This window comes from Carassius carassius, chromosome 10 (genome assembly GCF_963082965.1).
Source record: "Carassius carassius chromosome 10, fCarCar2.1, whole genome shotgun sequence".
NCBI lineage: Eukaryota > Metazoa > Chordata > Actinopteri > Cypriniformes > Cyprinidae > Carassius > Carassius carassius.
The window spans coordinates 13,522,995-13,538,641 of record NC_081764.1 but is presented as its reverse complement, the minus strand read 5'-3'; the positions used below and the strand labels follow the sequence as shown (position 1 = coordinate 13,538,641).

Here is a 15,647-nt window from a genome sequence, read left to right as displayed (position 1 = left end):
CAAGATTTATTCCAGTTTGTATTTCCAAACACTTATATCCGTAATAGATTTTTATGAGCAGCTGTTTCAACTCCTTATGATGCTTTTGATAGATTTACTGGCATGAGCTGTCAATATCTCCAATAAATTAATTTAACATATTATAGCATCAAAATCATTACTTCCTCCAAACCGAACTCCGTTCTCTCCATCAGTTTTGCACCTCATAGTAACGGTTCGACCAATAGAATGTCGACTTCCGCTCTTCGGACAAGTTCATTGGATCACGAGGACCACGCGGCTGCAAATAATGTACAAACTCTGAATTTGGCAACTAGATGCAGGTGGAAGAGCCGCGCATTCTGATTGGCTCCCAAATGTGGAGCGTGTGCGTGTTCCACAGTACCAGTGATCCGTTCTGAGACGAGTCCATTGCGTGCTGGAGAAGGGGTGCCGGTAAATGATGTCACTTATAAATGAAAGGACACCGTAACGAAGTGATAATAAATAGTTATAAACTCTGTCTTCTTTTCTTATTTAGAATTATTTTTATATGAATTAGCTGTGAAAACATGAGCACTACGGGAGTTATTTGCGTCACGCGTATCGATTAGAACAGCCCCCCCCCCCTCATGCTGTTTGCACTGAATGGACTCCTCCTGATGAAGTGAAAGAACCGGTAGACCGGGTGAGCTGATTGAAATGAAGACTACGGTTTCGTCGTTGTGTGACGGAGTGGATTGTAGAGCTGGTATCTACTTTCTGTTCTGTCGGACAGTTAAGAGATTTTTATAAAAATGATAAATCAATTGATATCGGATGAGTGAAGCCTGGTGCTTTGATAGCTTTCATGACACTCTGAAGCTGGTATTCAGATTGTTAAAGTTGAGCTCTCTGTTCAGTCAAACGACCTTTTTATATTACCTTCATTCGTCTGTGTTGAACATTTGCTTTAACCCAGTTCAGTGAGAACCTAGTCGAGCAAACAGAGGACTCAGACCATGTACAATACAGTGTGGAATACGGAGAAAGAAGATGACGACTGGAGAGACGTGATGATGCCCTATTCCACTGAATTAATTTTTTACATCGAGATGGACCAGCCGCCAGGTACAGATAAAACAATCAATCTCACAACACGCTTAGTTCACCCCAATTATGTAAATGCTGTACTTTCCTCAATTCTCGTGTTGATACAAATCTATGTGACTTTTTTTTTCACTCGAAGAAGCACAAATGGTTAGAAGGCTGAAAGCCCCAGTCACCATTTACTATCATTGTATCTTTTTTTCATACAGTAAAAATGAATGGTGACTAGGATGTCATTTTGCATATCTCCTTTTGTTTCATTCAAAAAAGCGTATTTAACATTTACGCAGTCGCATTATCTGACATTGCACTTATTTGTCTGCTTAGATGAATAGAGTTGAAATGCTTCATAATTTGTTTTATAGATTAAATGTGGTTTATATTAATGTTATTTACAGCGAGTCACGTATGGCAGGCATTGAACATTAGCACTCGTTCTTCTACCAAAACCCATTTCGCCATCTTAAAATCGTTCTTTTGCTGCTCAGGTTTAATCGTGCTTCTGATGCACTGTCTGCATTAACATTTTCGTGTACATTTTAAATGCATGATAAACGACTTCCCACTCAGACAGGGGAGCCAATATCCCTGAAGAGATTGCAACAGTCTACATCCCTCTATAGTTTTTTTATTTTAAAATCACCCTCTTATATTCGAATATCGAATATGTATGATATTTTGGTTTTCTTAAGTAGAACACAAAATGGGATTTATCTCTTTTCACTTTTTGCATCTTTTATAAAACAACGAAAGGGAATGATGAATGACATGTCAATTTGTATATCTTATTTTGGGTGAACTATCTCTTAAAATTAGGACTAGTGTAAACTTGTCTGTATATATCCAGTAATATTGTAATTGTGTATGTCATTCGGGCTTGTAAATTGTGTATATCCAGCAATATTGTAATTGTGTAGGTAATTTGGGCTTGTAAATGGTAAAATTACCATCTTTATTTATAGAGAGGTTGTGTTACAGGTCCTGCTATAGTCTTGTTAGTATTTCCTCTGGATATTTGGATGTTTTGCATTGCTCACCACACATGGTTCAGATATGCAAAATGTGGAGAGATCGGAATGCATTCTCTGAATTGGTTTGACACCTTAAGTGGTTGTTGTACAGGGTCTGCAAATAGGGACTATATAGCATATAGACCAATATAGACCAAATTCACAGGATTATACCCTGTGAAAGCTCTTTAGGGGTATTTTCGAGTAAGTTTCCCAGCTTTCTGAATATTAGTTTTGCCTGCACTTCTTATTAACATTTAGTGTTATTCATGCGTCATCTATTAAGGGCTGACACCATTATATTGCCATAAACAATGATGTCATAGACTGGAAACTGGGTGCCATTCAGAAGTCACAAGCATGGTCGACAATGGCTCATTAATTCATGATGTTAGTTCCTGCAATAAAGAGACAGGATGACACTTTTGGAAGCGTTAAATGTGAATGGAATGGGAAAAGAGACTTTGATTATTTGCATGAGGCTGTTACTTTTGTGTGACCACTGTGAGGGGTTTTAGGGCAGACTGTATTTAATGCAAAAGCACAAAACACATTTTGTGCATCATTTCTTGACAGCTCATCTGTAACATTTTAATGAAGGTTGTTAGATTGTGAAGATGCTGCCTTAATTTTTCCGCATAAAGTTAACTGTTTATTGGTCCAAATGCAGCCTTATTTCAACAGTGGGCAGAATGAATTATTTTATTACATTTCCGACATTCTGCATTGTTCAAAGGAACGATGCCTAACGCTCAGTTCTCAACTCCTCATTTCCTAGAAAATGAGCTGTGGTGGACTGAACGGATCTGGCAAGCAGGATTGAATAGTTGAATAGCCCTTCGACTGCTCTGCCACGGGGATGAATGAGCACAGAACTGTGTGATTAATCTTATCTTTCATTCTGTGCCACTGCACACAAGTTTATCAGATCTCTCCTTTTGTTTTGTGTTTTTTGCTTTCTGTCCGTTTGTCTACATGTAGTGTCCGTAACCACACACTGACTTATCATCTGCTTCTTCCTCAACTCACAACACTTCATCTCCGAGACACTGTTAGAGTTGGGAACAGTGAAATTAGCCTGGCCCAGGAAAAGATGGGTTCCTGTGCAGATATTCATTGGAATAGTTATTACAGCTGAATCGAGATGTGAAAGGCTCTGAGGTACGGCCCTGTATGTGCATGCATCTGCAAACAAGCAAGCAACTGCTTTGTTCCATTGCAGTGTCCAATGAGCACAGGTGCCACACTGCCCCCAGGGGAAAGTTGGCCCCTGTCTCTTCGGGCCAGTGATGTGTGAGTGTAATAAAGGCTGCCGGAGCAGTGTGCTCTGGGTCGACAACAAAAGTGCAGTGACACCAAAGGGAAAGTCAGCTTCTGACATCCCTCTAATGGGCTTTAGGATGACATAAGAGATGGAAATGTCATTATCTCTCTTGATACATGGGTCTGTCTTTTGTTCTGTGCCTTCTCAGCTTGTTCAGTCTTGAATGTATTTGAGCTTGTTCATTCATAAATGTCCACAGAAAATTGGCATGTCGAAGAAGCAGGGCTTTCTTTAGCAGAATGCGAAAAAAAAAAAAAAATCTTTTCTCGGTAAAGGCATATGTGCACATAATAATAAAATATTAAATGTAAAAAAATATAAAATGCATACACATATATATATATATATATGTGTATGTATGTTGATCTGTTAGTTAATTAATTAATGAGAGTTTGCGCAACCAGCACCCTTTTAGCATTTTGTAATCTTGACGTAGCGATGTGGCTGTGAAGCGGTTCGATGCATGTGTCCCAGTTTGTGTTCACCTCAGCGTGTGTTGGGCGTCTTTGCCTTGTCTCTCTCTGGGAGGAGCACTGCCCCCCCCCCCACTCCTACATCATTCCCCAGAGCTTTCCGCTCTCTTTCTCCGTCTCATATGGTTGTGTCCACTTCCCCTCCTGCTTTCTCATTGGCCGCTTCCGACGTCTTCATTGAGAGGGTTCGGTAAGCCTGCAGCATCTGAATTTAGGTGCTGGGATTTTCCCTCTGGCTTTATTCTGAAAGGCAGCGTGAGTGAGCGAGGGAGGGTGGAGAGAAAGCGAGAGCGAGAGTGGGAGGGAGAGCGAGAATAAGAGGACTCGTGTCACAGACAGCTGAGTGCAGGCTGTATACATGCAGCTCAAAAAGGATCCCGAGGAGGACGGTAAGGGAGACACCATTCTTCTTTTCTTTTGCCTTTTCCACAGTCACTGTCTTTGCTTTCATCTTTTCTGTCTTTATGGCTGTTGTGACGCTCTGAAAAGACTGTCAGGGAGGCGCGATGACAGTTAGTGTTTGTCTTATTGTGTGGGAAGTGTCCTGGATCTTGTATGGAAACATGCACCGTTGTCAACATGAATTAATGTAAGAATCATGCTTTTGCAGGATGTATAATCCTTGATAGATGTACTTATGTAAATTTTATTTTATTAAAAATAAATCGCATCTTAATAAGCCTCTTTTAAGAGTTCATGTCTTTTAGTCATTCATTAGGAGCGGATGGTGACAGTGCGTCATGATAATATGTGGACAGAGTCTGTGTGGTTTTACATGTGATTGTGAGCGTCCCCGACGGACTGTTTAAACCATCCATGTGTTTGGTGACACTTTTAATTCATTCCCTCTGGATCAGGACGTGGCAGCCCTCGCCTGCTGTTCCCCTCAATGGCACTGTCATCACTCTCTGCCACACACCTTTTCTCATGCTAATGCACCCTATAATTTGTAAATACTAAACTGTTTTGTGTGTGGTGCCAGTCTGCGTTTGTATCAGTCTATGTTTGTGGTGTTTTTCAAAGTACAATTGCTTAATCACCTGTAGAACCAGAGGTTAAGCATGTATTATTATTAGTAGTAGTAGTAGTAGTAGTATTATTATTATTGTGCAAAAGGGCATGACTGCAGAACAATGACCTCTGGAGATTTGTTTCCTAAACAATGGACTGCTTGGTCGTCGATTGCCATAGACTTCACCTATGGATGTATAGTTCTCTTTGTTCAGACTTGCGCAGCACTGCAGCGCTGCATTGCCACTCACTCCTTCTCATTCTTTCTCATCCTTTCCATCCTACATCCAGGTCACTTTCCTTTTCTCACATCTTCCTTTTCATCTTTCATTAAAAGTTTAGTTTTTTTAGAAAATAAAATATTTTAAAAGTAGAAAAAAAATTGCCTTTATTAGTTTTGCTTTCTTTGTGAAGCATAATGGGTTAGTTTACTGTTGTAGATATTTAAAAGAAATACTTTCACTTTTGTCATTTATATTGATCCTCATTGTTTGTTTCGAGTTTTGTCATCAATCATGATCGTAACATGTTTAAATCAATGAGTGATAGCTTTAAAAAATGATTGCATTCTGCGACCGTGGACTTTCCATAGTGTGCCCCCCAGCTGCGATATCACTGACACTAACACAGATGGGGTGACCAGTGTAATGAGATCACCTAGTCACATCTCTGGCTCTTTCTTGCTCTGTTTCCTTTCATTTTCCATGTTCCAACCACTAGCTCACAAAGATAACCAAGAGTGTGTGTGTGTAGGACAAAGGTGGTCACACGCTTGCACAGAAAGAGCTGACAGTGGAAAACTGATAGGCAGGAATTTGAGGTTTCAGCTGGGCTTGTGCACCTGCATTTGGCATTAATTTCCCCTTCTATTGGCAGGTTGCTACTAAAAGAGGCTTTGTGATGAAATGAAATGTATCAGGCCAAAATATAAGTTTCAGACAAATTCCTAGAAATGTTTGTTTGTGTGTGTGTTCAGCTCACATGTTAGTCTTGAATAGTGAGATATTGAATCTCGGTTTATTGTGTCTCTAAATTACATTGGGGAATGGAGGAGGTGAGCCACGTGGGTATTTGCAAATGTAATATAAACATGGTGATTATTGTGTTGGCGTAGAGGGAACAGAAGGTTATACATTGTCAAATGACTCTTCATAAGCTGCTGTGCTGCACAAATGTTCTCCTACCAGGTGGTGAGCGTTCCCCCTGAAGTTTGTGTCAACAGTATAGTCCACAGGGTTGCCGTATTTTTATCTTCCAAAATCATTGCTTTGTTCATTTTCCACAAAAAATAAATAAATAACACTGATCTGCTTTTAGACCAACTGAAATGTAGAAATAGTGTGTGTGCACACCTGCAGGAGCAGAGTTTGGGTGGGGATGTGTCCGTTAGCCTGGCTTTGCTTTGACTGGTTGAAGCCGCTCACCCCACCAGATTAAGGTGTTTCCTGTGGGCCAATGGAGGGAGGAGTTGTCACTGTGCCCGGGACTCCTTTAACTCTGACTACACTCATGCACTCACTCCAAAAACCACCACTGCTTTTAATTAATGACACCCTCAAAGAAAACCATTCACACTCCCCTCTTCCCGCACACCAAAACTTTAAAGAACCATAAAGAGCTTAACTCTGCAAATGTTTGCAATATCGGGAAGTAATAAAACTTCAATGAAAACTTTTCAAAATTTGAAGTACTGAAATGGCAACACAAGAAAGTGTATTTCTCGCTCCGTTTCTTCAGAGGGTCTTCATCTCTTCTTTGATCTTTAACGATTTTATTATTATTATTATTATTATTTATTAAAGGAGCCAATTCTGTGTGGAGCACTGGGTCATTCTACAATGTGCAAACAGCAGTGATCATTCATTGACTGTAGTGTGTGTTGCATGTCCCTGTGGGCTTTTATTTCCGTGACTCACCTCCGGAGTATTGGACTTAAGTCATTTAATTCGCATGCCAGATAGAAGTTTCTTTGGCTAGAAGGGCCCAATGGTTTCTAGAATCAGCTCAGGCTTTTATGACATCCGTATATATCCCCCCACTCCCCTGGCATAGATATACACCCCCTCTCACGCAGCCTTGTCTCTGCCAGGCTAAGAACAGGTGGGTGACTGTTTTTACAGAAACTTGACTCTTTTTATGATTTGGTCATATGTGAATTCATTATGGCAATAATCTGCATGAGCTTGCTTAATTCTACATGAGCCATGTCCTCCCTAAACAGTCCACTAGTGCCATGTTCGATACATCGATACGACGATGTATCGTGACAGAGATTTGATACAAGTATCATCAGCCAGTGAATGCAGTCTTTTAAAGCTGCCAGTGTCTATGATCTCATCAGTAATCATCAAATGGCAATAATGCTGAGAAAAAAAGAAAAACCCATAACTATGATTATCTGTAAACGTTCGATACTTAAAGCACTCCAAAAATACTGAAAGTTATCACTTGTACTGGCCCACTATGGATAAACATGCTAGCTTTCTGAAAACACTGATTAGCTTGCAGTTTAGCGATCTCCACTTCAATATTCTATTCTCAGAAAAGTGTAATTCATTGTGTTTATTTACACGAGTTTTCCTTTAGAAACTGATGTTACCAGCTCTTTGTTGGGAAAGATAATGTAGCTCATGAGCGATTAAGATATTTTATTGATTAAAATTGCAAGGCAGTGCTAAGAAGTTTTGCTGAATGTCTGCGTGATCTGTGTGAGTGACTAATCGTGTGTGCGTGAGATACAGTGAAGTCAGCACATTATTTTAGAAATCCTCTTCTCATTTTTATTTTTTTAAACAGAAATATTTTTTTTTAAATATATTAGTATAAGTACTTTACAATATAAATTTATTAGAGCGAGTACATTATGGGCTAAAAACAAGATTCAAACAATCAAAATATTGTACCTGATGAGGAGTGTGTATGTATGTGGAGTATGTCTTTGGTTTCCCTTAAAAGCCTTTGAATAAACCTGTGCGTTGACAACGGAGTGGTATGTTGCTGTTTCAAGGCCACTGTTGCAGGATTCAGATAGGTCGGGGGAGGTTTTTTTGGCTTCGCGGAAGGTACAGGGCTTGAACACTATGTCTCTGTACATTTCAGATGGAGTCACAACCTTCAGTTTTTTTTTTTTTCCTTTCCTCAAACTAATCTTTGTTAACTGCACCTGGCTGAGCACTTGAACACAAACACGTGAACTCCTTGTTTAGAACAGCTTTAGTTGCCCAACTAGTCTGCTGAAAGTTTTGTAACACCAGATTTGCATGTCATTTAACCATCATTCAAGTCTTGTTTTGGCTCTCTGGTTTAAAAATTCTCATAAGCAGATTAGACATGAGAATGCATGCGTAGTCTCTCAGCGATATTTCTGTGAGTGAGGGTGTCGTGATGCACTGCGTGGCTGAGCAGACCACTCTGTTGACCCCTGACCCGCAAGATAGCAAGAGCATCATCAACATTAACTTTCCAGCATGCTGTTGCGGCAGCTGTTGATTTGCTTTTGCTGGCAACAAAGGAAGTGTTTCACTCAAAGGGAAGGAACCTGTTCATTACATATTCAGCAAGTAGCAGAAAACCAAGACTGGCAGAGAAGGCCATTTGTTTTTTGTTTACACTCTCAAATGGGCCGACTGGAATATGTTGTTGTTGCATTTTCCGTGAAAACTGATATTTTGCATTTTCAGTGGAAATCACTGTTGCATTTTCCGAAACAAACTCCTCTAACTACAGATGATGTGACAGTCACAGGTGGGAGGAGAGTATTGAAAGGCCATCCATGGGAAAATTAAGGGCTAGAGATCAATGGTTAATCCTGGGCGGTAATCTGCAACTGTATTGTATTCCCACCTTTTTTTTTTTTTTTTGCAATTTAAGCTCAAATTTAGATTCTCTTGGCAGCATAAACTTATTCATGAGGATGAACAACATACAGCCATTTGTTAACATGGTGTCCACTTAGTGTAGTCTTTAAGGAGGTTAGGTTTTCATTTGTAAATTGAAACCAACCTCATATTTGTAAGACTGCTGATGAGGTTAGATTTTCCAATAAAATAAATTGGTCCCATTTCTTCTGCAGCTCTTCCTCCTAAGCCAACAAAACCCATGACACCAGTAAATGGCAATGGTGTGAAAGAAGCCACCAGCGGCTCATTGCAAGAAGCAGAATGGTACTGGGGAGACATATCAAGGTAAGAGTCACTTGACTTCAGATTTAATTTCTCACTTGATTGGATTTCTGTCTGTTCTGCTCTTTCCTCATGCCAGTTAGCTTATAGTGTGACAATGCCCTCATCATGTGGTGGACACGTATAAGTCAGGTGATAGCTGACCAGTATAGTCATAAGACTGCATCAAGATAATTTGAAAATCTCTCTGGGTTTTTACTTCCCTCCACCTGATGACTTCCAAGTTGGTAGCCTGAAGGGGGAGGCTCACACACAGCTCTTGAGTGTCATGTTGCTCTTTCAGCTTTTTGCAGACTTTTTCAGTTCTTTTTTCTTTCTTAATGTGAGCTGGTGAACTTATTTTGATCCTCTCCTCTTCTTTTGGCTCACTTATCCTGGAGGCATGTACGCTTTGATGCAGCTGTACAAAAGCAAAAAGGGAATGCAATGGTGGAGAGACACAGGAAGAGCTGAAAGTGTGTGTGTGTGGGGGGGGGGGGGGGGGTTGGGGTAGAAGAACCCAAATCTCCAAAATGTCAAGCTGTCTGGCCAGTTTCCAACACAACCCATAAAAATCTCAGGTTTTAGCAGATTAATCTGCCGCTTAGTGACCAGCTTTAGACTCGTTTGATGTTGGGTGAGTAGAAATTCTGCAGAGATGCTCACTGATCTCTGAAGCCTTGCTATCCTTTAACTCGCACAGTCCCTTCCCAGATAAACCAGAGCTGCTTTTAGCTTTTCTTCAAACCTGTCCTCAGTGCTTACTAGTTTCAAAATCAGAAAGCAACTTAACTTTAGGGATCAAATAAAGAAGAACTCCACAGCAAAGTGATGCTGACAATTGAATTTAAAATATGGACTGCCATTATGGTCTCATTGAATAATGTTCTTCTAGTACTATACAGCCATACTAGTACTTAGTTAAAGCAGTGGTAGTGCATTGAGAAACTTGACCTATGAGAGATCAGATTTAAATCACTGGGCACAGTTTCAGTTGAGTACATAGTAATGAGTCATGTTAATCATCTGCATGCCTGTCTTGGATTCCTGAATTTCTTCTAGGCTTGAGCTTAGAGTAGTTCAAAATGGACTCTTTTTATTTATAATATGCACTGTTTACTGGGTAAAATTCATATGTGCCTGTTATTCCACAGATATAAATGTCTTGATAATTCTGATAAACAGCTATGATTAAGCAATTAATAAAGCTGCAGTACATGCAGTAATTTTGTTAAATTATAGGATTAAATATAACTGTGCTTTGCCCAGCACATCTAGCTCATTGTCCAAATGTCTCCTCCATCCAGGTTCTCCACTTCACACTGACATAACTGCTGCTTGCTCATCATGCGCATGATGTCATCTGTGCACAGTCGCTAATCTAATCATTTCTCTGCTCTTTCCTTCTCTATACTTAAAAATCCTATTGCAATGATTCTTTTCATGGACAATTTTTTTTTTTTCATTTAATTACATCATATAACAGAAGCAAAATCTCATTGATCTCATTGTTTTTCTGACCCAAACATTTTAATACAATAGGGCACCTCCCCTAAATGATGAACTTGTTGATGCACTGACTGCAGCCTAAAAATTTATCTGATTCCCAAGCTCTCAGTGCAGAGAGGACTCCTCCCCCAGAAATGTGGGTGCATTGCTTAGTCAGAAGTTCCTTACCTCGGCAGCCCAAAGTAGGCTAAATATGCCCCCTTATGAGAGCTGGGCCCGGGGTCTGCTGAGCTCCAGCATGACTAGTCTGTGAATGGGAGGCAAGGGATGTGCAATTCCACCCGGACTATAATAGAGGAGGCAGCAAAAAAGCAGGAAAGTCTTTTAAGCCTGATAGCATTGCCGCTGGTCGTCAGGAGGCAGTTTTAAAGAGACAGACTTTCTGATTTCAAGACTAGAGCTGGAGGCATCAGTGAACATGTGGGCATGCAGGATGGGGTCAACCGTTAAACCGTTCAAAGATGTCTCACTCTTTCCCAGACGGCTGTAGCAGACAGTATGGTCACAGACCAGTGCCTTTGCCCTCTGCCAGACCAAATTTATTTATATAGCCAGGCAAAGAGAAGTCATGTTTTTTTTGTGTGTCAGCCCTTTCCGAGGAGTGAAGGACAGGGGCTACAGAAAACGTATTTTAGCTGGAATTATTAAATACTAAGAGCAAGATTTGATGTGTGGAGTATATGCACCATTCACCCTTTTCTGTCTTTTCTGTGTAGGGAAGAGGTGAATGACAAACTGAGAGACATGCCTGATGGTACTTTCCTGGTACGGGACGCCTCGACCAAGATGCAGGGAGATTACACGCTAACACTAAGGTAACTCAAAAAATATTTTAAGCTTCTACTTGTCGAAAAACCTCTCCATTCAGCTTTTAATGATCTGTGGTCTAACACAATCCCTTTTTTCCCTACAGGAAAGGTGGAAACAATAAGCTAATAAAGATCTATCATCGGGATGGGAAGTACGGATTCTCAGACCCGCTCACGTTCAGCTCAGTGGTGGAGCTCATCAGTCACTACAGGCACGAGTCACTGGCCCAGTACAACACCAAACTGGATGTAAAGCTCATGTATCCCGTCTCCCGCTACCAGCAGGTAAATGGGTTTAGATCGTGGGTGGGGGTATCACATTTACAGCCATCCCTACTTTTCCTTTTACCTCTTTGTCCTCCCACCTCTCCCTCCCCCGCTCCAGCACTAAAGAGAGTGTTTGCTGAATGAATTGTGCAGCTAGTTGTGAGTGAAACTGCAGAGGCAGCAGGATGCTTTTGGCATGAAATATTACTTTGTTTATTGCCACAGCAGCGCACCTCCTAAATAATTGCACACATTCACAATGTCGAAAGGCCATCCAGGTGTTTATTCAGACACACAGGTGTTCATTATTTAGGGGGTTCCACAAATGTAAGCCCTCAAAAGGCGGTTACGGATTCCCAGATTTGTATTAATGATTCCTGGAAGAAAATTCCAGAAAAATAGCTTTTACTTTGTAAGCAAAACCTACAGCATGTTGCTGTCCTTTTTTCCCCATCCGTTCTTCGCTCAGCAATTCATACCAATAACAATGCATTTACTCTTGCTCTTTCAGGATCAGCTGGTGAAAGAGGACAATATTGATGAAGTGGGGAGGAAACTCCAGGAATATCACAATCAATATCAGGAGAAGAGTAAAGAATATGACAAACTCTATGAGGAGCACACAAAAACCTCACAGGTAAGCCTCTTATAACATCACTGTTGGATCGATAGACAACCAACTTATTAACTGCAGTGCAAAATGGCACATGCACAACATGAACACAATTTATCCCGTTGCAGAAACCCATTGACTAATTAACCAAGTCTATTAAGAGGCACAGCACTTTTGAGGTCGCATCACATCCATTGATTTAGCTTTCCTTTGATTGCAGGAGATCCAGATGAAACGTACTGCAATAGAGGCCTTCAATGAGACCATAAACATTTTTGAAGAACAGTGTCACACGCAGGAACGCTACAGTAAAGAATACATTGAGCGATTCCGCAGAGAGGGCAATGACAAAGAGATTGAAAGGTACGCAAAGTCCTCAGTTGAGAGCGCTCTGGTCGGCAGCCTTGATCTATGGGTTTACAAATAGTTCTTGTTTCTCTCTCAGGATTATGATGAACTATGAAAAGCTCAAATCCCGTCTTGGCGAGATTCATGACAGTAAGACCCGGCTTGAACAGGACCTAAAAACGCAGGCTCTAGACAACAGGGAGACGGACAAGAAAATGAACAGCTTGAAGCCAGATCTTATCCAGCTCCGAAAGATTAGAGATCAGTACCTTGTGTAAGATTATCCTTCCTTTGCAGTTCATTTCGTCATATTCATTGTTCTGTTTGAGTTGACGGGGTTTTTTTCCTCTGTATAACCACTCCATTGCTTTCTTTTTTATGCAGTTGGCTCAATCATAAAGGTGTTCGACAGAAACGAATAAACGACTGGCTGGAGATCAAAAACGAGAACGTGGATGAGTAAGTCGTATTGTCATACATTTTCAAATTTGAGACCACAGGTTTGATAAAAGACTGCCAGCATCACAGCATCTAACATATTTCCTCACAGAGCCTACTTCGTCAGTGAGGAGGATGAGAACCTGCCACACTACGATGAGAAGAGCTGGTTTGTGGGGGACCTTAACCGAACGCAGGCAGAGGACTTACTACACAGCAAACCTGATGGAGCCTTCCTCATCCGCGAGAGCAGCAAGAAGGGCTGTTATGCCTGCTCTGTTGTGTGAGTATCTTAAGATGATGTAGACAGTGAGGTGAAAGTTATGACAATGAAATGGAAGAACTATTATTTCTTCGCGTGTCAACAAATTGTTTTCTTTGACTGTAAACCTCCATGGCCTCTGTATTTTTTGTCCTTTTTTTTTTAAATATTTGTTTCTATTTTACAAAAATGCCATATAGTTCACAATCATATACTAAATTACAAACTTGCATTAAACATTAAGGCCATTTCAGTCTTTTCTCTTCACCTTAGCTAAGGTTCAGATTAGGTTTGTGCCGATAGACGATAGAATCGTGTATCGACGATAGTCAGATATCGACGTAAGCCGATGTCTCTGTCGATAGTCAAGACCATATTAGGTTCATTCTCCTATTAATGTATTATTGGTGATTCCATAGTCTCTCTCTCTCGCAAAACACCAAATAGTTATGCTATGACAAGAACAAAGAGTCTCTCTCGCTCCACCCATGCACGATAATATCGTGTATCATCGATCTCACGGGCTGACGATATGACAATTTGAGAAATTACCATATCACCCAACACTAGCTTAGATCTGGTCTCCTATTTCCATTCTCTGCAACATTTTAATTTTCCATCTCCTCTGTTCCAATATAAAATAAAATTAGTTGTATTTTTCACAGACTTTCATAGATGTGAGGCTGAATCCGTCACCTCTAGAGTGATATTAACTTTGATTGTCATTCAGCAAATGGATTGCCTTTATTTTTGTCTGACATCAGACTCTGGTTCTCGCATTGATCATGAGATCTGTCATGTTTCTGTCTGTAGTGTGGATGGCGAGGTGAAGCACTGTGTCATCTACAGCACACCACGCGGCTATGGTTTCGCCGAGCCCTACAACTTGTACAGCACTCTGAAAGACTTGGTCCTGCACTACCACCAGACCTCACTGGTCCAGCACAACGACGTGCTCAATGTGCGGCTGGCGTACCCAGTGTATGCACAGATGCCCTCAGGCCCTCGGAGATGAAGACTCGCCCCCCCAATCTTAAACTCTCTATACTCATGGGAGGGGGGAACCGTTTCTGAACAAAAAACATACAACAACAAAAAAACACTTGCTGCAACACACACGTCAGCCACCTTGGAGTTATATATTTTTACAAGAACAATTTGGAGGGCATTCTTTCTAAAGACCGCTTGATTTGCACAAGGAAGTTCTAAATGTTTGTGAATGTGTGGAGAAAAAAAAAAAAAAAGCAAGCAGGAAGCAGAAGAGGCGAGTTTCAGGTGACCCGCGCTGCTACCTAAACTCCAGCTGGGACTTTTTACGTGCTCCATTTTAGCTTAAGCTTTTTTTTTTCTGCCTCTATTTTCTCACATTTTTCTAAGGTGTTTTTTTTTTGTTTGTTTTTTATTTGTCTTTGCAAAATTCTAAAATATATGCAAAGCAGTAAAATATTTAGTTTGTTTATGTCTCCATCTCTGTTTGTGTGTTTTAAAAAAGGCAAAAACTATGTAGCAAAGAGACGACTGACACTTTCCAGAGTGATCTCACAGTGACTGCTGCTGAACGAGGGGTTGTGGGATGTTTGGGAGGGCTCAAGTGAAAATATGTTGTGTTCTAAACAAAAGCTTGTTTTAACCTAACCCTAGAGAGGTGTTTATTTTTATTTTTTTGTAATTGGTTTCATTTTGGCTGGATCAAGGTTTTTTTTGTCCTTTCCTAAGCCATTAAGTTCGCTACAGTTCAGTGCAGAGACCAAAGTTGGCATGGGGAGGATTTTATTTGTTAGGGTTTTTTTTACTTTTTGTGATCAAATTGACTTGTAGTAATTGAGTGAAATTATACTTTATACACCTTGTTTGCGAACTACATAAAATAGTTTGGATCTGTGTCTTATGACCTGAAGCTCCACTTGTCCTTTTTATTTTATTATTATTTTTTTTTTATTTAAGAACCAAAATCACACAGAATCAGTTGACATTAAGCACTTAGACCGCTGCACCAAATTTGAAAAAACAATTCGTGATTTCACTAATGTGACATATTAATGATTAATTAGATTTGTGTCCCTGTCAAACACCTATTCAAAAAAGAAGCAGTGTCAGAGCAGATGTGCTTAATTACGTGACTTGAAGAAAAAAAAAAGAAAAAGTGCAATCCAGGTTTTGATGGTAGAGAGGTGGTCTGTCCGAGAGGTAAACAAACTGCTCTCAGTGGCATCAAAAAGTGATAATCACTTGAACCTTTTAAAGAATTTCCTTTAAAAAGCCTCTTTATTGCCTAGTGCTTCTCTTTTTAGCAGGTTGACTCGTTCTGTATCAGAAAAGAGAAAAAACACTTTTCAATGTTCGGCTGCCTGTCGG

The 15,647-nt window shown here is 40.4% G+C and overlaps 1 protein-coding gene across 3 annotated transcripts in view; it reads left to right on the top strand.

Moving 5' to 3' along the window:
• LOC132151826 (phosphatidylinositol 3-kinase regulatory subunit gamma-like) overlaps nt 1–15,183 on the top strand; it is a 166,748-nt gene extending 151,565 nt beyond the window's left edge. The window contains exons 1-10 of one of the 3 annotated variants that reach the window (XM_059560230.1): nt 661–1,089; nt 8,959–9,070; nt 11,272–11,370; nt 11,469–11,649; nt 12,143–12,268; nt 12,465–12,607; nt 12,690–12,866; nt 12,977–13,051; nt 13,143–13,313; nt 14,106–15,183. In XM_059560230.1, coding sequence (XP_059416213.1) covers nt 981–1,089; nt 8,959–9,070; nt 11,272–11,370; nt 11,469–11,649; nt 12,143–12,268; nt 12,465–12,607; nt 12,690–12,866; nt 12,977–13,051; nt 13,143–13,313; nt 14,106–14,307 — 1,395 coding nt within the window. In that variant the 5' untranslated portion in view covers nt 661–980 and the 3' untranslated portion in view covers nt 14,308–15,183. Of the gene's footprint in view, nt 1–660; nt 1,090–4,129; nt 4,265–8,958; nt 9,071–11,271; nt 11,371–11,468; nt 11,650–12,142; nt 12,269–12,464; nt 12,608–12,689; nt 12,867–12,976; nt 13,052–13,142; nt 13,314–14,105 lie in introns of those variants that run through there. The other 2 variants (XM_059560231.1, XM_059560229.1) reach the window with 2 other exon arrangements.
• The last annotated feature ends 464 nt before the right edge of the window (nt 15,184–15,647 follow it).